Source organism: Neomonachus schauinslandi, chromosome 7 (assembly GCF_002201575.2).
Source record: "Neomonachus schauinslandi chromosome 7, ASM220157v2, whole genome shotgun sequence".
NCBI lineage: Eukaryota > Metazoa > Chordata > Mammalia > Carnivora > Phocidae > Neomonachus > Neomonachus schauinslandi.
The window spans coordinates 108,923,080-108,944,889 of NC_058409.1; the positions used below are offsets into that span (position 1 = coordinate 108,923,080).

The window sequence follows — 21,810 nt, forward strand, 5'->3', positions numbered from 1 at the left end:
AAAGCAGAAATAAATTAAACATTGGTATCTGGCCAATACCGAAACTTCTGGAATGTAGTAAATATAAAATATGCTTATAGAGAATGTACTTGGTGTCCAGGCACCATTTTAAATGCTTTCAAGATAAAAATCCTCCCAACTATGAGATGAAGGTACTATTGTTACCCCTGTTCTATAGATGTGGAAACTGAGGTACTGAAGGTTAATAAGTTCAGAGCACTGACCCTTAAAAGAGTAGTGAAAGAATATATAACTTTTAAGCTGGTAGAGAGGAAACAAAGAGGAGTAATAAAATAATTTAAAAGAGGGGGCGCCTGGGTGGCTCAGATGGTTAAGCATCTGCCTTTAGCTCAGGTCATAATCCCAGGGTCCTGGGATCGAGTCCCGCGTCAGGCTCCCTGCTTGGAAGGGGGCCTGCTTCTTCCTCTCCCTCTGCTGCTCCCCCTGCTTGTGCTCTTTCACTCTGTCTGTCAAATAAATAAATAAAATCTTAAAAAAAAATAATAATTTAAAAGAAAGCAAGAAGAAACATCAGCAAAATCCAGCCTCTATGAATTTATAAAACAACTGAGTTTCTTCAATAAATACACTGTAAAAGAAAACCAAAAGAAAATGGAAAAGAAACCTTTTAGATCAATGCTATTCAGCAGAACTTTCTCTGATGATGGGAATGTTCTGTATATGCACAGTCCAACATGGTAGCCACTCACCAAGTGTCGCTGTTGAGCACTTGAAATGTGACAGTGTGGCTGAGGTGCTAAGTCTTTCATTTTTATTGATTAAATAACCACATGTGACTAGTGGCTACCGTTAACAACACAGCTGTAGATTAGAAGAGACCTGAGCGGCATATCAACCAAACACAGTGTGTAGACTTCATTTAAATCCCAATTCAAACAAAACCTAAGAAGAAAGGGGCGAGGGAGGGAGGGAGGAAGGGAAGAAACATTTATAAAACCTTTGGAGAAAGTTAAACACTAGCTGGATTTTTAATGCTATTACAAGAACTTTTCATGTTTTGAGGGATAATAATAATGTTATTTTTAAAAATACCTTCATCTTTTAGAGATGTATACCAGAATATTATGGATGAAATGACATGATGTCTGATGTTTGTTTCAAAATAGGCATGGTGAATGGGTGAGAGTATAGATGAAACAAGATTGGCCATTGTTGCTAACAAGTTGCTAATTGTTGAAGCTGGGTCACGTGTACCTAGGAATTTCTAATACTATTCTGTATTTTGCATATGTTAGAAAATTGCTATAATGCAAAAGCTTTCTAAGGAAGAAGAAAAAGGTACAGGCTTCTAGTTATGGACAGGAATAAAAGGCTCAGCATAGGAATATAATTAATGATACTGTAATAGTGTTGTGACAGATGGTAGCTACACTTGTGAGCATAGCATATAGGGATGTTGAATCACTATGTTGTACACCTGAAGCTCATGTCACATTGTGTGTCAACTGTACTCAACAAATACTTTAAATAAAAAGGAAGGAAAAACCCACTTTTTAAGTAAAAAGACACATACAGATTAAAAGTAAGCAGATGGAAACAGATATACCATGCTAACACTACTCACTGGAGAGAGCAAGAAGAGTAGCTGTATTAGGTTCAGACAGAGCAGATTTCAAAGTAAAGAAAGTTAACAGAGATAAAGAAGGGCATCATATCATGCTAAAGGGGTTAATTTTCCGGGAAGACATAACAGTTCTTAACGTGTATATGCCTAACAATAGTGTCAAACTATGTGAGGCAAAAACTGATAGAGCTGCAGTAGATGAGAGAGAAAATAGATGAATTCACTCTCGTAGTTGGAGACTTCATTACCCCCTTCTCAGAAATGGACAGATCCAGCAGGTAGAAAATCAGTAAGGACATAGGTGAACTCAACACCATCAATCACTAGATAAAATTGACATTTGTAGACTGCTTCATCTAACAGAATACACATTTTTCTCAAGCTCACCTCGTGCATTCACCAAGGCAGTCTACATTCTGGGCCATAAAAAACAAAAAAAAAACCCCTTAAATTTAAAAGAATAGAAATCATACAGTTTCTACTCTCAGACCACCATGGGAAAAAAGTAGAAAGTGTTCTAGAAAACTAGAAAGTTCCCAAGTATGTGCAGATTAAACAACACATTTCTGCTTGAATCTTGAAGCTGCTTCAGGATTCTTTCCCTCTACCCCTCCCCCTCCCTCCCTCCCCCCCTACTCACTCACTCACTCTAAAAAAAATAAATCTAAAAAAAAAAAAAAATGCAAGCAGAAATCAATGAAATTGGAAATAGGAACTCAATTGAGAAAAATCAACAAAACCAAAAGTTGGTTCTTTGAAGACCAATAAAATGGATAAGCCTCTCTTGGAAAAAAAGAGGGCACATTTTACTAGTCAGAAATGAAAAAGGGGGCATCACTTGAGCGCCTATGAAAATTAAAAGGGTAATAAAGAAATACTGTGAACAACAGACCAAAAAAAAACCCAAAAAAGCACATGATCATATTGATAGGTGCAGAAAAAGGCATTTGACAAAATCCAACACCCGTTCATGATTAAAAAAAAGGGGGGGGGGGGACTCTCAAAAACAGGAATACAGAACGTTCTCAGCTTGATAAAGGCTATGTACAAAAAGAAAAGAGGGGAAAAGGACATAAAACTGGTGGTTCAAATAGGAAGTATGTAGTGAGATAGATTTACAGCCAAATATCTCAGTATTTATATAAATGCCAGTGAACTAAATGCTTGTTAAACAACTAAATAAGAAAACCAACAAAATGCCTACCCATTACATGCTAATCACAAGAAACACAAACAGAATTCAGAAAGGTTGGAAGTGAAGATAGCTGGGGAAGATAGATTGTGTAAATACTAAATTTTTAAATGGAGGGATAATTCATGAAGAAATAATTCACAAAGAGGATGTAACAGTTCTATAATTGTATGCACTAAATAAGGTAGACTCAAAATATATAAACATTTGAGAATTTGGGGAAATTCAGCATGCTTCTCTTGGTAACCGAGAAAATAAACATGTACCCAATATCTGCAGAATATATATTCTTTACTAATACACACAGAACACTTATAAAAATTAGCTGTATACTCGTCATAAAGTTAGTCTTAACATTTTTCAAAAGATGACATTATTAGAATATATTATTTGATCATAATGCAGTTAAGTTAGGAATCAGTCATTCCTGTAGAGCAAAACTTACAGGATGTTACTAAGGCTGTGCTTAGAAGTAAATCTATATATTAGAAAAGAAGAAATAAAAGATCAGTAATTTCAGGAGCTATTTTAAGAAGTTAGGAAAAGAACAGCAAAGTAAGTACAAAGAAACTTGAAGGAAGAGAATACTAATGAATTAAGAACCACTGTAAAATACAAAAGAGTTGGGTGCCTGGGTGGCTCAGTCAGTTAAGTGTCTGCCTTCTGCTCGGGTCATGATCCCAGGGTCCTGGGATCAAGCCCCGCATCGGGCTCCCTGCTCAGCGCGAGGCCTGCTTCTCCCTCTCCCACTCCCGCTGCTTGTGTTCCCTCTTTCGCTGTCTCTCTCTGTCAAATAAATAAAATCTTTAAAAAAAAAAAAATAATAAATGAAAAAAATAAAATAAAATACAAAAGAGCAATAAAACCAAAAGTCGATTCCTTTAAGATTAATGATAGTAAATTTTAATATGTAAATTAATAAAACTTTATACAAGATTCATGTTGACTGTATAATTCACCATATTTACCAAAAGTAAATAAGCAGTTTCCTATTGATCCATCTGTCTTCAGGGTAGATAGGCCTCCACAAATACAAACCAAAATATGCAGATTATGGTACATCCACACAGTGAGTACTATAACTCTAAAAAAGAATGTACTAATATGGGATATATTTTTAAATGCAAAAAGCAGGGTGTGTGGCAAGTACACAACTTTTTGTGTAAGGAAGGGAGGGAGGGAAGGAAAGTTAAAATGTGTGTATAAACAAAAATTTTTTTCAATATGCATATATATAGATTAATAGACTTGGAACAGAATAGAGAAAGCAGAAACAGACTCATGGGTGTGAGGAAACTTGGTATTTACTAAATACAGCATTGCAGATCATTGGGGAGAGAATAGCCTATTAAATTTTGCTAGGTCAAATAATTACATGAAAATAAAATTGGGTCTCTGTCTCACACCATACACAAAAGTCAACTTCAGGAGGAACATTAAAAACTATTTTTTTTAAGATAATTATTATTTATTAGAAGAGTGCATGAGCAGGAGGGAGGGGCAGAGGGAGAGGGGGAGAAGCAGACTCCCCACTGAGCAGGGAGCCCGATGCGAGGTTCATTCCCAGGACCCTGAGATCATGACCTGAGCCAAAGGCAGTTGCTTAACCGACTGAGCCACCCAGGCACCCTGGAACATTAGAAACTTTAATGAGCACATATGAAGAGCAAAACTTCTAGAAGGAAACAAAATCTTTGACTTCTGGGTAGGGGAGTATTCCATAAATAAGACAAATCAGCACAAACTATAGAGGACAATATTATATATTTGACACATTAAAACTTGCACCTGCACTCCAAAGAAAACCTGTTGTAATGAAAAGATAGGCCATAGCCTGAGAAAAGTAATTTGTAAGATACGTAATTAAGGGATTAGTGTCCAGAACATGTAAAGAACTTTGGCAAATTAGTAAGGAAAAGATACTCCAGTCAGTATACGAATACCCAGTAAACATTATCATAGAAGTCACGGCAGAGGAAATCCCAGCAGCCAATAAACATGAAAGATACTGCTACAATAATCAGAGAAATGTCTGTTAAAACTACAGTGAGATGCCATTTGATAGTTAACCAGATTAGCAAAAGTTAACACATGTGGGAAATGACTGATCTATAAGAATACTTAACTGAGGGGCGCCTGGGTGGCTCAGTTGGTTAAGCGACTGCCTTCGGCTCAGGTCATGATCCTGGAGTCCCAGGATCGAGTCCCGCATCGGGCTCCCTGCTCAGCAGAGAGTCTGCTTCTCCCTCTGAGCCTCCCTGCTCTCATGCTCTCTCTCTCATTCTCTCTCTCTCTCTCACATAAATAAATAAAATCTTTAAAAAAAAAAAAAGAAAAGAAAACTGATTGCTGCATTATTTATAGTAGCAAAATCAGGGAAACATCCCAGATATCCATCAATTTGGGTATGGTTGAATAAGTTTTACAGAAATGATTACAGTAAGATACAGAGGTAGCTCTCTGTGTGCTGGCATGGAATTCTAAGATAAGTAAAAAAGCAAAGGGCAGAAGAGTATATAAAATACTCCCTTTTATGTTATTGTAAAAAAGACGATGTGTGTGTATACTTGTATGTGCACAGGCTATTTGTGAGAAAACACATGAGATACTGGTTGGGCTCTGGGGAGGAGGACAAGGGGACAAGTAATGGGTACCTTTACACTGTTCCTGTTTTGTACTGTTAAGAGATTTCTTTTAACCAGGTATATGTAGTATCCATTCAAGAAAGTAAAAAATTGTTACTGTATTTTAAAGCATGGGATCTGAAATCACACTACTTAGATTTAAATCCCAGCTTTGATTCTTTTTTTTTTTTTTTTTTTAGGATTATTTATTTTAGGGGCGCCTGGTGGCTCAGTTGGTTAAGCGACTGCCTTCGGCTCAGGTCATGATCCTGGAGTCCCTGGATCGAGTCCCGCATCGGGCTCCCTGCTCAGCAAGGAGCCTGCTTCTCCCTCTAACCCTCCCCCCTCTCATGTACTCTCTGTCTCTCATTCTCACTTTCTCAAATAAATAAATAAATCTTTAAAAAAAAAAAAAAGATTATTTATTTTAGAGAGAGCACGAGAGCATGAGTGGGGGGCAGAGAGAGAGAATCTCAGACTCCCAGCTGAGCGCGGAGCCTGACTCGGGGCTCAGTCTCATGATCCCAAGATCATGACCTGAGCCAAAACCAAGAGTCGGATGCTCAACTGACTGAGCCACCCAGGCGCCCTGACCCAGTTTTAATTCTTACTGGCTCTGTGGAGTTGTACAGATGACTTACCCTTCTTGTGCCCCATTTTCATCATGTGTAAAATGGGGACAATAATAGTTTTGGTACCTACACTAACCTTACAAAATCAATGTGTTGTTTAAATCCACTTAAATTAAGGAGCACATGGTTCAACACACCTAGTATGTACTCAGTATGTGTCGTTACTATTTCAGTAGTTATTAAGCACCGCAAAGGTATAATAATATCTGATAGTGTTCTTGCTTACGGTCCAGAGAAGTCCAAATCATCTTTGCAAATTTTGGCAATCAGTGGCATACACAGTATTTCAAAACGTGTGGTATTGTAGCAGAATAAAACCGCAAAACTCGAGTCAATGCTGTCCTTCCGAATTTAGCAGCTCTGTGGATCCAGCAGGGTTTGTTCTTGTTTTCCTCTGATACGTACTATAATTTTTTCTTTTTAGAAATGTGAACACAATTTGAGCAAGCCAGAATTTAATCCAACATCTATCAAATTCAAAATCCAACTGGTTGCTGTGTGAGTATTTTGGGATCAGTGTTTTTAGTTACTGTTCTTTGACTTTTTCAACACAAAATGTATTTACTCTGGGCTTAAAAACAAAAGAAAAGAAAAACTACATCAGAATAATCTTGCTATTTCTTCTGTTTGGGTTTCAAGTTATATACCATGAAGTTTAAAACAAATAAACCTAGAATCCAGGCTGTTTGCATCAAGGGACACTGTGATGATGTGGTCTGGGGCAGTGATTGTTAGTTGATTATTGGACAGAGAGTCACTGGTCATTGACTACAAATTATAAAGAACCTGATTTTGGTAATGATCCAAAATATTAAAGTAAAAAATAACCAAGCCTAGCAAATCAAAGAGTATCCCTGCAGCAGTGTTCATCTTATGTTCTGATAACAGCCATTGAGTGGGATAAAAGTGATTACTAGTGTTAATTCACTGGGACTTGTCAATAGAAGGGAATTTTGTATACGAAAACCACCTATCAAACAAAAATATTTTGAAAAATTAGGAAAATATTGTCTTGACTTCAGGGCAAGAAGTGCTTAGAGGGAACTAAGTAAGGCAGGAAACCCAGAAACCACTAAAGAAGAAAATAGACAGCTGGCCCTTAGCAAAAAAAAAAAAACAACAAACATGACTTGTAACATATATATATATGTATATGTATATATATATACATATATATACACATGTATTTGACAACAGAATCCTAAGACAGACAATAGAGCAGGAAAGAATATTTGCTACTCCATGACAGATAAAAATTTAATGTCCCTGGAAGACATAATTCCCACAGATTGGAAAGATAAAAATGTGAGTGGGACAAAGGATTTGAACTGGCAGCTTATAGAAGAGGAATTTCAAATGGTCAGTGAATACATGGAAAGACTCTGAGACTTAATAGGAAAAGTTTAAAATAATAAAGAGCATTTAGTGCTCGTGAGAATGTGGGGAAACATATTTGCATACATTGTTGGTAGGCTTGTGGATTGCTAGAGTCTTTTTGGAGAGTGGTCTGGAATATCAAGACAAAATTACATAGACTAAACCAGCAGTACTATTTCAGGAATCTATTCTGTTGAAACAAAACCACCAATATCTAAAGATACCTATGTAAGGATGTGTTTTGTAACATTTTAATGGGAAAAAGCTAAAAACAATTTCAGTGTCAAGCTGATGAACCATTAACAAATAGTTGATTAAATTGAGGTACACTCAGGTTGTAGAATATTGTGCAGCAATTAAAAATAAGTCCTTCCAGCAGTCAAAAATGTTGAGAAATGCTGGTCTGTTGACTTTGGAAGAAAGAATAAGTGTATAAACACTAAGCTGAGATTTGACCCTGGGTGATTCTGAGTTCAGACTAAGCACGTGTGAGTATAGTATTCTGTTGTCTTGCTTAGAGAGGCAGCAGAACAGTGGTAAGGGGAAGGACCCTGGAGCCTTGAGTTTGAATCCTGGCCACTCACCAGCACGTTACTTCTCCCAAGCCGAGTTTCTTCATCTCTGTAATGGGAGTGATGATAATAACACCTGTCTCATGCAGTCACAGTGAAAATTCCATAAGTTAAATGTAAAGTGTTTAAAACATTGCCTGGCACATAGTGCTTTATAAAAGTGATAAGTATGTGGTAGTGTGTTTGCACCTCTGCAGTGTGTTACTAAGTCAGTTGTGGGTCCTTTAACCAGTTGCCTTTTAGATTTACAGAAATGAATAAAATCTCAAAAAATATATCTAGCAAATGTATAAGGAAGATACCTACCATGATGCACACAGATATATAGGCTCTAAATAGAAGTGTACATAACGATTTCAGAAAGAACTCATTACCAGTTGGTTTCATGTCTTAAGTTCTTACTATGATGGTATGATTCTTTAAAATTCTTTTTCTGTGACGTGTTCTAATTAACTTGAAGAAATCTTCACTGAAATCACTTTTAAAAAAAGTAACAATAATTTTAAGCGACTTCAATGAACATTAATGTATTTTTTTATTCACACATAGCAATTATATCCCAGAAGTGAGAATCATGTCAATTCCCAACCTTCGCTACATGAAGGTTAGTACTTTGCTTATTAACTGGAAGACAAAGGATTGATCAGAGATGTGTGTGTATGTGTATGTGGGTGGCTGTGTGTATTTAGAATGAGATTCAGGAGCAAGGGATAGAAAAGAAAATTTGAAATCATAAAGGGATTGGGATTTTTAACTTCTTTAAGCTGGGATTTTTGGCAACAGCATCTTTGACATACATTTAAAAGGAGCAGCGTGCACATTATATAAAGATGGAATCATGGGTGGGGAAAGAAAGAAGATGTTTTACCCCACAGACATCTTTAGCTCTTCTCCAGCCAGGAGACTCTCCACATCCCATGTCTGTGCGTGTATCAGATACCATGAATGAACAGGATTTTTTCTTTACCACAGCCCCTCTCTTCCTTGAGTTCCTTATCTATGTCCCCTCATCCCCTCCATGAGTTGTAGAATATTCTGCAATAGTCCCTTTTGTTCTTTCCTTTCATGCTGCTTATGAAGACATTTATGGAGTCCACGTTCATCTGAAAGATTTCGCTAATCTCAAAGTACCAAACAAGGGCAAATTATGGGTCAAGAAATCTTAAAAGTCTTTTAGAGTTCTGATGAATGATCTTTGTCTATGTCTGGCTACCCTGTGGCTCTCATACTTTATTTGTGAGGACTTTCAGACTAAGCATACTAAGTTATTGCTCAGGAGTCCTTACGTGGAGGACTGGATGGAGCAAGAGTTGTAAACTTTAATCACTTGGATAATGTACGTTCCTCAGAATTTCTGAATCTAGTACCTGGCCCTTTCTGTGGGATCTGCCCTATTTCCTCAGGTAATTCAGGAACTCCAGAGCATATATAGCCTAATCTATAAATAATAGAATAGGAATCCGTGAGCACTTTAAGAATGTAGTGATGTAGAGGTGTAGGTGGGTGTTACTGCTCGGGAGTGATTTTGTGAAATGCTTGGTACAGCAACTAAGAAAGTGGACCTAGGTGGCAGTAGTGGAACATGTCTGAAAGAGGCTTGTCCTGTTCCCCAGGAGAGCCAGGTCCTCCTGACGCTTACGAATCCAGTGGAGAACCTTACCCACGTGACACTGCTGGAGTGCGAGGAGGGGGACCCGGATAATATCAACAGCACTGCCAAGGTAGGAGCATTTTGCCTCATCCTGAGAGACCCTGACTTTTCCTGGAGGGGCCTGTTGACCTGGCTTAAAGGACTCCACGCTGTCTTCCATTTCCGCATCCAAGCAGTCATCATGTTCTTTTGATTTCATCTCCTGAGTTTTTTTTTACTTTATGCACAGTCACACTGCCACTGCCCTGTTTGAAGGTCTCATCCTTTCTTACCTGGACTGTGCCAGTAACATCCTTGTTGACCTGTTTGGAATCTACCCCCACTTCCATTCCAGCCTATCGTCTGTCTTGGCCACCAGAGTGATCTTTCTAAAATCTAACTTTGATCATGGCATACTGATCATTTGGCATCTCTGACTTAGGGAGGAAATCCAAATTCCTCGGCATAGCATGAGAGGTTCTCAGTGGTCCCCCCTCTATCTGTTCTTGCAGGATGGCCTTCCCCCAGATCCCCAAATCTAGCATTCTCCAAATCATACATATTAATGTATATAATCCAAGCAGATGCAGTGCTTATGAGCTTTCATGCTGGAGAATTGCAGACGCTATTCTTTCTTCCTAGAATGCCATTCCCTGACATACGTACATACCCACACCTCTCTGTCTAACACATACTCAGGCTTCAAGACTCCTAGGAAATAACATGTCCTTTAAACGCTGGTATGCCTCCTCTAGATGCCCTTCACTTACATACAGCGTGCATAGCACTAAATATTAAAATAGGTGATTTTGACTTTCAGTAAATGTTAGTTGAATGAATAAAATGTGGCCTTTTTTCGTTTTGCTTTTTGGCGATTCATCTAGTACTTGAAATTTTAGATCAAGAACTTTACTCAGTGGGCAATCTATTATTGACTCATAATTCATGATACAACAAAAATTGATAGAAATGATGCCTATATCTTTCATTAGCTGTTATTCAGAGAATACTTATTAGTAGAGAATTTCTTTATCCCCTTTTTCTTTTTTCCTTTTTAATGATTTCACTTATTAGCATCACTTTCAAAGAGAGATGACACTCATCTGTCCTTGCTTTTTTTATTAACACTAATAACCTGTTCCCGTGAGACAGAAATAAGTGCCTGACATGTACACCCAGTTTGTAGACTTGCTATCTTTCTCTTTATACCTCCCAGCCTCATTCATATCCATAATTATAAATGTGGTTGACATTGTTCTCTGCTAACCTCTGACTTAGCAAAGTTGAGGCCTAGTAACAACATAAGGCTTAGTCTGAAGAATGCTTAACTGTTCTTTGTTCTTGTACTTTTACTAGAAATGTCTGTGTTCCTAAATAGTAAGTTTTTAAACTCTGTAAAAGTGAAGTAATACTCTGTTTCTTGAAACTTGAAACTTCTATATGTTTAGGTTGGTGTACTGCTGTCTTGTATTTTGTTGAATGAATGTCCTACAACGCACCCATTCTGAGGCAACCCTCTCTGTTTTGCTGTCCAGGTGGTGGTGCCGCCCAAAGAGCTCGTTTTAGCTGGCAAGGATGCAGCAGCGGAGTATGATGAGTTGGCAGAACCCCAGGACTTTCAGGATGATCCTGAGTGAGTGATCTCTTAGTGATCCCCCCAACATACCACAGTTGGCTAATATAGGAGGCCCACTTACAGATCCCAGTTTTTTTATCTTGATTTTTTAAGATGATTTTTTTCTTCTTGTTTATAAAAATAATTATTGTAGAAATTTGCAGAATATATATAAAACTATGAAGAAGGAAAATAAAATCCCACCACCAGAGATAAGCAGCATTAACATTTTGGTCTTTGTCCTTCCATATATTTCTTCCATTGTTGGGATCATTCTGTAAGCAGTTTCTAATCCTTGTTTCATTTTAAATAGTAAATATTTTCCCCTGTTAATAAAAATTTTCAAGAGCATTATTTTTAATAGTTGTGGACAGGATACAGTATTCTCTCTCTATAGTTTTATCATTGGATTTATCCACTTACCCCTCCCCACCTGCCCCTTGAGTAATAGATTTGACTCGCTCTTACCTAATAACTGAGAAGTAAAAAACCAAACCTCTCCCTGGATGAGGATACATCAGTCAGGATCCAGTCTAAAACTGCAACGGCGGGGGGGGTGCCTGGGTGGCGCAGTCGTTAAGCGTCTGCCTTCGGCTCAGGTCATGATCCCAGGGTCCTGGGATCGAGCCCCGCATTGGGCTCCCTGCTCTGTGGGAAGCCTGCTTCTCCCTCTCCCACTCCCCCTGCTTGTGTTCCCTCTCTCGCTGTGTCTCTCTCTGTCAAATAAATAAATAAAATCAATCAATAAACAAACAAACAAACAAACAAACTGCAATGGGTACTGCCCCTTCTTGGGTGAAGAAGCATTGCTGGAGTGAGGCCCACAGGAACCACACACACACGGGCAGCTCACAGGCAGCTCATAGGCAGGAGTAAGCCCCTTCCCTCTCCAGGTTTCTAGTCTCCTTTAGAGTCCCTCCATTTGACATGAGCCTGACAGGGAGCCAGCCTACAAAGCAGAGACATGGACAGCAGAATCCTGTGTCACAAAGCAAGATATAGAAGGTAGGCTTGGAGCTGAAAAGAATAGCTTCATATACTGACACAAGGAACATGTAAGGTCTTTTTAACAGAATGATCCAAAGCTCCCTCAGCAAGACATTGGAAAGAAGAAATAACATGGGATGGGTGGGAAAAACAAAGGGCAAAAATGAGTTTAGTGCAGTGATTGCCAAACTTGAGTTAATTCAGAAAGCACCAGGGCAGGTGTTTTGTTTTGTTCTATAGAGTTCCAGGCCCTACCCCAGAGATTTCTCTTTGGCAGGTCTAGGAGTACACCAGAAATCTGCATTTTTTTTTTTTTAAAGCTTCCCAGATATCAGTGGTTGCCTGGGAAATTAGGCTAGAAAGACACTAACTTTTGCCTTCTTACTATTTATAACTAAGGTTTTTTTTTTTTTTAAGATTTTATTTATTTGACAGAGAGACACAGCGAGAGAGGGAACACAAGCAGGGGGAATGGGAGAGGGAGAAGCAGGCTTCCTGCTGAGCAGGGAGCCCAATGCGGGGCTCGATCCCAGGACCCCAGGATCATGACCTGAGCCGAAGGCGGACGCTTAACGACTGAGCCACCCAGGCGCTCCCTGAGTTTTTTTTTTTTTTTTTAATGAATCCTACAGATCAAGGGTTTAGTTATTTACTACAGTACAAAATGCATTATTGAGTTAATACAATACAAAATGCATTCTCTGTAATCCTTGCTTTATGTGGATCCTTAAATGACATTAATTTGGTATAGAAATTTGTTAAACCAAGGTCAGCGGCTGGAAAGATCATCTGAGATATCAAATTCTAGTCAGATTACATGACAGAGTAATAAAAAATTGAATTAATTATATTTCACATTGCACTTTTAGGACTTTCAGATATTTGGAAATTAATACTATATAATACTATGTAAATGTTTAAATCCAATAATTTTTCTTAGAGTATCGTTTGAATAGTAGATCAAATTCCGTTTCATTGCACTTTGACTTTTTGTTTGAAGCTAAATTATTAAAGCACAAACTTCAAGTGCATGTCAGAGAAAATCAAAATGGAAATCTCAAAGAGATTATTTTTCTATTCTAAAAATTTCTAATTTACAGAGCTTATTTACAAAAACACTAATTCAATTATGGTGTTCCAGAAATTCCTTTAAAGTTCTGAGTTAATATCCGTCTATATCCTATAGAAACATTACCACATGCACACAAAGATAAATGTAAAGGGATATTCACAGCACCATTGTTTATACAGGAAAACTGGCAGTAACATCAGTATATACAATTACGGTAAATCTCTAATAGAATACTATGCAGCCATTAAGTAGAATGGAGAAGATCGACATATACCAGTATGGAAAAGTGTTTGTGATAAACTGAGTGGAAAAAAACAAGTTGATAGAATAAATAGTGTGTCCCTTTTGTGTTGGTTAAAAAAGCAGAAGGCTGTAAACTCATAGAAAAATATCTGGTAGGTTAAGAAACAAAGTGTTTGTAGTTTTTCTGTGTGCTGAAGGGGAAAATAAGGGAAGACTTATTTCTTCCCATTTGAATTTTTTAGGACTGTATTTTACTTTTGTAATACTAAAAAGATAGATTGACATTTTGCTGAAAGAACTCTTTATTGCTAATAAATGAGATGGTGGTCTTAACTTGTCATCACATAAAATGTAAGTCTTAGTGGCTTGGCTGACCTGTGACCTGCCTAATACTGTACTTATTTTTTTCCATAGCATTATAGCCTTCAGAAAGGCCAACAAAGTGGGTATTTTCATCAAAGTGACACCACAACGTGAGGAGGGCGAAGTGACCGTGTGCTTTAAGATGAAGCATGATTTTAAAAATCTGGCAGCCCCCATCCGTCCCATCGAAGAAAGTGACCAGGGCACAGAAGTCATCTGGCTCACCCAGCATGTGGAACTCAGCTTGGGCCCACTTCTTCCTTAAAGGTGCCACTGGTGGGGCAAAGGACACCATGAGCCCACATTAAAATGTGGAAGCCGCTGCTTCATTAAGCCTTGTCTGTAACGATGTACCCATGCACTACTGAATCCTATTCCTAGGAGGGTGAGGGCACTGGCAAGGCCTTAGGAACACAGGCTAACTGCTGTTCTCTCGCTCTCACTTCTGTTAATACCAGTAATCTGTCTCCCTCACTGAACCCTGCACGTCGAGTAACAACAGCATAGTTCCCTCCCAAGATAGGGGATGGCTGTTCTTTGGAGTGGCATTAGATTTACCACCTGAGAAACTCTGACCATACTGTCTCCCAGTCTGATCTCAAAAAGGATCACAATCTCACAGATAAAATGATAACAAACCTGCTGTTAATGATCCAGCGTCGGTCTCTGTACTGGCTGCTATCTGCGTTCCATGTAGCTATATAATCTAGCAGTCTAAACATACCCCTTCACTTGCCGCCATGGCTCCCATCGTGCCAAGGTTTCCACTGGACAGAAAAATAGAATTGTCACATTGTCTTTAGTTCTGTGGTGTTTGGAAAAACCTGTGAGATTCTTAAGTCGCTCCCATTTGCCCTCTTCTGAGTAAATACAGGATGCCTATTTATCGGGTGCTCTTAAAATTTCTTTCTCATTAGAATATGGAACTTTTTCCTTTAAGAATTGGAGAAGCAAGCAATCACATGTCATGTCAAGGGGGTGGCGAATTCCATTCATTTTAAATGTTGCCACAATATCCAGGGGTTAACGCTGTCATCCGTAGGTAGCCCTTCTGTGTCTTACTCCCTCCCCCTCCCCTCTGCTCTGCCTCTTTAACTCAATAAGTTGTTCTAAATACTTGGCACCTGGAAAGAGGCCAAAGAAAACTTGGTAGACAAGTTCACTTCTGGAATGCAGAAAACATTTTAAAGGTCAGATTTTTAGCATGATCCAAACTGATGTTCTTTCCATTGATTTGAAGGGGGAAATAGCAGTTACAATCTCTTGAATCCCAAACTGGATATTAAGATAAAGAACCTTTCCCCTTCCTGAGTTTTAAGACTTTTATCATATGGTGTGTCGAATAAGGCTGTTTTGATGTAAACCATAAAAAAGTTCATCTAGTACCCCAGAATACTTGCCTGACAGCACACATGCTGTTCTCTTTTGGTATCCTGGAGTTGGCTTGCTAACCTTAATTTCTGTGACGTTTTCTAAAATGAGACTTGACCAAGTAGACCACCTTCTACACCACATTTTCTATAAATGTATTGTTAGCAAGCAGCCAACACATTTTTGGGGAAAAGAGAAATTTCCTGTTTATCCTGGTTTTGTTTTTAAGTTCAAGCCTTTAGTTTAAAAAAAATTAAGATATGTAGTAATCTAGAATACAAACAGGACGTAGTAACTTATTAGCTCCCTCTGGAAGATAAAAATATTTAGGAAGCCTTTGAAAGACACTAAATTGTACTCGAAAGGTCAAGCTGACTTTATGAAACAATGCTCCACAGAGTAATATATATGCTGCAGTATAAGAAAAAAATACACATATCTCTAATATTATGACAATAATAAGTAAGGTTTAGCCTCTTAGGAGTTGTGGCAGGGGCTTGTGTAATGACAAAGACTAGAGAAATAGTTTAATTTTTTGTGACCCCACAGAGTGTCGGTTTTTATTTCACTACCTGCTAGAGCCTACTCTGAAGCCATTGCTCCCCATTTGCCAGTGGAGGACCCGAATGTCAAAGGAGAGAATGGCTTCCTGTGTTTACACGTTTGCGTGTATATTGTGCGTTTACGGCATGTAGCTAGTATTTGTTCCCCAAAGTAATAACGTTGAAGTAATGGGTCTCATCACCCCCATGTGACACAGAAACACAAAAATACTTTTGGTCATAGAATTTTTTTTTCTTCACAAGCCAAATTAACTTGAAGAAATAACAGAGCCATTGTTTTAATGTTTCCTCAAGATTTCAGTGCAATCCAGTATTCTGTGTATTAGTAGAAACGGTTCAACACCTGCAGGTGGTGACTTTGGAATTTTATCTGTTGCATTTTTATATTTAGATCAGGTGCAAGATGGTCAATGCATAGGCAGTGTGCACCACTGCAGGTGAGTGAGATGTCATTAGCACTAGAAACTACAGTTTTGGAAATATAAAGCTAAGTTAATTTGTATTTGTGGTTTGATTAACCCACCGAGGTTTCTTTTGTTCAAAGTGCTTATAGGTGTAATGAGCTAAATAAATGTCACGCATACTTGTGAAGAAACATCATTTTTGGTCCCTTTTGGGAATGAGAGGCTCTCCTTGATCTTTATGAATTTACAGGTTCCTGTTTTGCCTTATAGCTTAACTTAATGTGAAATAAAGCAGACAAAGCTTGAGTGTGTCTTTCATTTGCTTTCATGAGGACTGAATGGAATAGCATGGCTCAGAGTCAAGACTGGCTTGGAGTGAAGAGACTTAGTAGGAGAGTCAGTGGGGTGTGCTCCCTCTTCCATTTCTTTAAATGAACTAAGCTGAAACCTCCTATCAAGTTAGTTCACTATAACATAGAGGTAGATGATGCTTGGGCTCTGTATAAACATATTCACAGAACCGTTACATAAATGTTATGTTGTTAGGTCTCTGTCAGCTTTTATCCTGGGTCATTGCTCCCAAAGATACCTTTTCAGATACCTAAAATGGCCCATGCCTGACAGGTAAGGCCCCCCCCCCCGCCCCCATTCCTCCTGGCACTCCTCCTTCCCTCCTGGGCCTGTAGATGATCTGTTGACACTCCTCTCTGGCGCTGGCCCCACCACCTAGCGCAGCTGGTCGCATCCTCTCACCTGTTCAAGGGTATCACTTCTGCAGCTCTCCCTCCACCTTCCTGCATCTTTCCATTAGCGTGCTAGGATTTCTCTCCGCTTAGAAACTGACCTCACACCCCTCCTTCAGCTGCCACCCCATATCTCTACTATCTTTACAGGAAAACTCCTTCAAAACCCTTGAGTTCCTCTCCTGTTCTCACCTGAACCTGTTCCACTTAGGCTGTCACTCCAGCTTATCACCAAAATTGCTCCCATCAAGTTCTCCAGCAATCCACACTTAAATACATGGCTGATTCTCAGTCCTTATGCGCTTAATCACTCAGTAACATCTGGCAGCTGATCTCTCCCTTCTTGAAAACCTTTCTTGACTTGGTTTCCAGAACACAAAGCTCCTGGTTCTGCTTCTACGTTAATGGCAACTTTTCTTCCATAAGGAGTGTGCCAGGTCTCATTTCTTACACTTTTCTCTCTGCTCACTCTTAGTGATCTCACCGTTTTCAGACTATCTATCAAATTTACATACCAGGGCACCTGGCTGGCTCAGTCAGTTACACGACCGACTTGATTTTGGCTCAGGTCATGATCTCAGGGGCATGAGATCAAGCCCTGTGTGAGAGCATGCACAGCATGAGCCTGTTTAAGAGTCTCTCTCTCTCTCTCCCCCTCTGCCCCTTCCCCCGAGTGCACTCTCTCTCAAATAAATTTACATACCAACTCTAGAATAGTCTCTGAAAGTTTAAAACCACAGTGGGCTTTCTCTCACCACATCTGCCTCTCCTGCATTCATCCTTAGCTAAATGACAACTGTATCCTTTCAGTTGCTCACAACAAAAACCTTGGCATCAACCTTGACTCTTTACATGCCCCGTGCAGTAAGTCTGAAAATCCTATCCGCTCTGTCTTCAAACTGTGACCACCTCACACCCTCTCTACCATTACTATCCTGGGCCAAATCACTATAGACTCTGTAGACCCCGAGGTTATTGCAGTAGCATCCAAACTGGTCTGGAAAGCACCCTGGCCCTCACCCCACCCTTGAGTCAACGTTCAACACAGCAGCCAGAATGAATAAGGCATTTTCCCACTTCAGACTCCTAGGCTTTTTAGCTTGCTCAAGAGCAAAGTCAAATACGAGCTCCTTACAATGACTAACGAGGTCCTACGTGATATGAAACCCACCCCCTGCTGCTGCCTCCCTGAATTCATCTATCACTTCCGCATGCTCCATCCACCGCAGCTACACGAGTCTGCTATTCTTTAGTTACCCCGGCAGGCGTCTTCTCGGGGCCTTTGCAAAACTCCCAGATACCTGTATAACGCACACCGTCGTCACACTCAGGCCTTTGCTCAAATATTTCCTTAGTGAGGCTTTCCCTGACCACCCTGTATAGGAGTGTTAAAACTGCCCTCCCCTCCCTGCTCAGCGGGAGTCGGGAGTCTGCTTCTCCCTCTCCTCCGTGCTCGTGCTCTTTCTCCCTATCTCTGTGTGTGTCTCTCTCAAATAAAATCTTAAAAAAAAAAAAACCTGCCCTCCCTTAAGCAATTCTCTATCCTCCTTGGCTATGTTCTTTTTTTTCCATATCACTAAACACCAGTATAATATATACTTTATTTTCTGACACATCACACTAGAACATAAGCCTTATAGTGCAGGGATTTTGCCTTTTTTTTTTTTAAGTTGCTGTATCTGCAGAGGCTAGAATACCTGACAGATAGTAGGCACCCGATATTTGTTAAATAAGTTAATGTCACCCTTTCCCTTATGTATGTAGCTGTTGATCTTTTAGCTTTATTTTTAAAAAAGATTTATTTGAGAGAAGAGAGCACAAGTGGGGTGAGGGGCAGAGGGAGAAGCAGACTCCCCTCTGAGCAGGGAGCCCAGTGCAGGGCTCGATCCTGGGACTCTGGGATCATGACCTGAGCCGAAGGCAGACGCTTAACCAGCTGAGCCACCCAGGTGCCTATTTTTTTTTTTTTTTTAATATACATAAGTGGAGACAAGACTCAGTCCTGAGCCCCAGGATTCCATACCAATCAATACCATGAAAGTTCTACCACTACGGGAAGGACAGGAAACTCTCCCCCACAAGGCCGGCTATGAACACAAGTCATGGTTTGGCTGCCACAGACAGGAGGGGCAAGAACGTTGAGAAAAATCCATTCCCAAGGGCTGGCCACAAAGGACCTACTGAAGACTGAGGCTGAACTGAAACAAAGAACCCCCAACCCATTCCCAACTACCAACCTAGCAAGGAGCTAATAACTAATAACAACAGCTGCTGGGGGATAGGCAAGACCATAGAGACTTACCACTATGGTTCAGGTGTGCAGGACAGCTGAAAGCTAAGGATGAAATATGAACGCTTGAGAAAAGTTCTTCAGCCCCATCCTAAAGCACAAAATAATGCTAGAGGATATAAAATCTGTAATGCACTGAAGGCAACCATAGCAACAACAAAACCCAAACCCAGCTCAGTTTCTGACTGGACTGACCAAATCCCACACAAATAGCCTGACTGAACAGATCTGCCCATTTCCAAGCATTAATACTTGTCTACTTCAGTCTACTGTTACATAGCAATGACTGGCATTCAATAAAAAATTTGAGTTACACAAAGAAGCAAGAAAAAACAACTCATTTTTCATAGGCAAAGTAAGACCATATACAGATATGCCCCAGATGTTGGAACTATCAGATGGGGACTTAAACTCTGATTAACATGTTGAAAAATCTAGTAAAAAATACGGATAATATGTATGAACATTTCAGCAGAGAGGCAGAAACTGTAAGAAAGGGACAAATTGAAATAAAAAACACAGGATCAGAGATGAAGAATATCCTCTATGGTCTCATCAGTAGACTCATCACAGCTGAGGAAAAAGAGTGGAACCACACAGTATTCAAGATCTATGGAACAATGACTGACATGTATAATTGGAGTCCCAGATGGAAAAGAAATTAGGCAGAAGAATATTTAAAGAAATGATGTCTAAGAGTTTGCAAAACAGGGGTACCTGGCTGGCTCAGTCAGAAGAGCATGCGACTTGATCTCGGGGTCGTGAGTTTGAGCCCCATGTAGGATGTAGAGATTACTTAAATAAAAATTTAAAAAACTGTAAAAAAAAAAAAAAAAGAATTTGCAAAAGATAACAGACCATAGGGGCACCTGGCTGGTTCAGTCAGTAGAGCATGTGACTCGATCTTGGGGTTCCAGTTTCGAGCCCCAGGCTGGGCATAAAGTTTACTTAAAAAATAAAAAAGGGGTGCCTGGGTGGCTCAGTTGGTTAAGCGTCTGACTCTTGACTTCAACTCAGGTCTTGATCGCAGGGCTGTAAGATCGAGCCCTGCGTCCAGCTCTGCGCTGGGCATGGAGCTTGCTTAAGATTCTCTCTCCCTCTACCCCTCCCCGCCACTAAGAAAAAATAAAATCTTTTTCAAAAAGGTAACAAACCATAGATTGAAGAAGCTCAGATAAATCCAATAACTTTCTCATCCAGGAAAATAAATACTTACCATTTGATCAAGTAATCCCACTCTTGTATTTAAAATGAAAACGTATGTCCATACAACATGTATGTGAATGTTATAATGGCTTTATTTATAGTCACGAAATCTGGAACAACTCAAATGTCTATCAACTGGGAATATGGATTTTTTAAATCCCCCTGGTACATTAGAATTCTTAGTAATAGAAAGGAACAAATTACTGATACATGTAACAATATGGATTTGTGACTTCATTTTTAGCTACACGACAAGAAGTTACTTAATTTCTCTAAACTTGTTTCCTTTTCTATTAAAAAAAAAGGGACAATCATACTTGCCTAGAGGGTAGTGGTTACCAGATAAAATATAGGACATCCAGCTAAATTCAACTTTCAGATAAACGAGTCACTTTTTAGTATAAATATGTTTGGGACATATTTATACTAAAATATGGTTTGTTGTTTATCTGAACTTCAACTTTAACTAGACGTTCTGCGTTTTTGTTTGCTAAAGCTGGCAACCTTACAGAGAAATTGTGAGAATTAAGATACTGGCACAGCAAGACGTTCGCTCACCATTAGGCATAATAAGCGCTCCATGGGGGGCAAACGCTGTTTTAATCCCAGTCCCTCATTCCTTACTTGTTCCTCTATTTTTTTGCTCCATTTTAAAATAAATCAACTGTACTTGTGGCTTTTCTTCCCAAACAGGGACCAACTCGAAGAGAGAACCAGGTTTCAACCCACTAGCACTCCCAATTGTCAAGCGAAGAAATTCCAGGTGACGTCACGACGCACAAGGACCGCCCCCAAGGGCGCCCACGACGCATAAATAAGACGTCAACGGGCCGGGAGCCAGCCTCGGGGTCTGACGGGATTGTGGCGGTCCTCTTTCCCAACTCGGAAGCCACCGGTGCCTCCAGATGCTCTCAAGATGGCGACCTCTCTGGGTTCCAACACCTACAACAGGCAGAACTGGGAGGATGCGGTGAGTATGCCTGCCGGAGGAGGACAGAGAGAGGCGGCGGAGCTGGGCCTCCTTCGGGCAGGCAGGGCCGTGGTTGTGGAGCGGCCGAGGGAATTCCGGGCAGGAGCCAGCGCTGCGGCCTAGCTCCGCCAGAGCGGGAGGCTGGAGGGCGGCCCTCCTCCTCCGGGCTTGGAGGGAGGGGGCTTAGCCAGGGTCCCGGACCAGCCCGCTTCCCACCCCTGCCCTCTCCACTCACTTCGAGCTGGTCTTTTCTCCCGCCACCTGCCGGAAGTGCAGACAGCGCCCCCTCACGCGACCCGGCCCGTGCTGGACCTCGGGTTCCTGCCCTACCCTGTCCCCCCCCCCCCCCCCCCCCCCCCCCCCCCCCCCCC

General features: G+C 40.1%; 2 protein-coding genes across 4 annotated transcripts in view; both read left to right on the forward strand.

Moving 5' to 3' along the window:
• The window catches only part of DCTN4 (dynactin subunit 4), a 33,649-nt gene extending 17,113 nt beyond the window's left edge, over positions 1-16,536 (forward strand). For both annotated transcript variants that reach the window (XM_021700922.1, XM_044917144.1), the window contains 5 exons: positions 6,458-6,531; positions 8,532-8,586; positions 9,596-9,703; positions 11,148-11,245; positions 13,944-16,536. In XM_021700922.1, coding sequence (XP_021556597.1) covers positions 6,458-6,531; positions 8,532-8,586; positions 9,596-9,703; positions 11,148-11,245; positions 13,944-14,157 — 549 coding nt within the window. In that variant the 3' untranslated portion in view covers positions 14,158-16,536. The remainder of the gene's footprint in view (positions 1-6,457; positions 6,532-8,531; positions 8,587-9,595; positions 9,704-11,147; positions 11,246-13,943) is intronic.
• A 4,771-nt stretch (positions 16,537-21,307) lies between these two features.
• The window catches only part of RBM22 (RNA binding motif protein 22), a 10,139-nt gene continuing 9,636 nt past the window's right edge, over positions 21,308-21,810 (forward strand). For both annotated transcript variants that reach the window (XM_021697126.1, XM_021697134.1), the window contains exon 1: positions 21,308-21,439. In XM_021697126.1, coding sequence (XP_021552801.1) covers positions 21,386-21,439 — 54 coding nt within the window. In that variant the 5' untranslated portion in view covers positions 21,308-21,385. The remainder of the gene's footprint in view (positions 21,440-21,810) is intronic.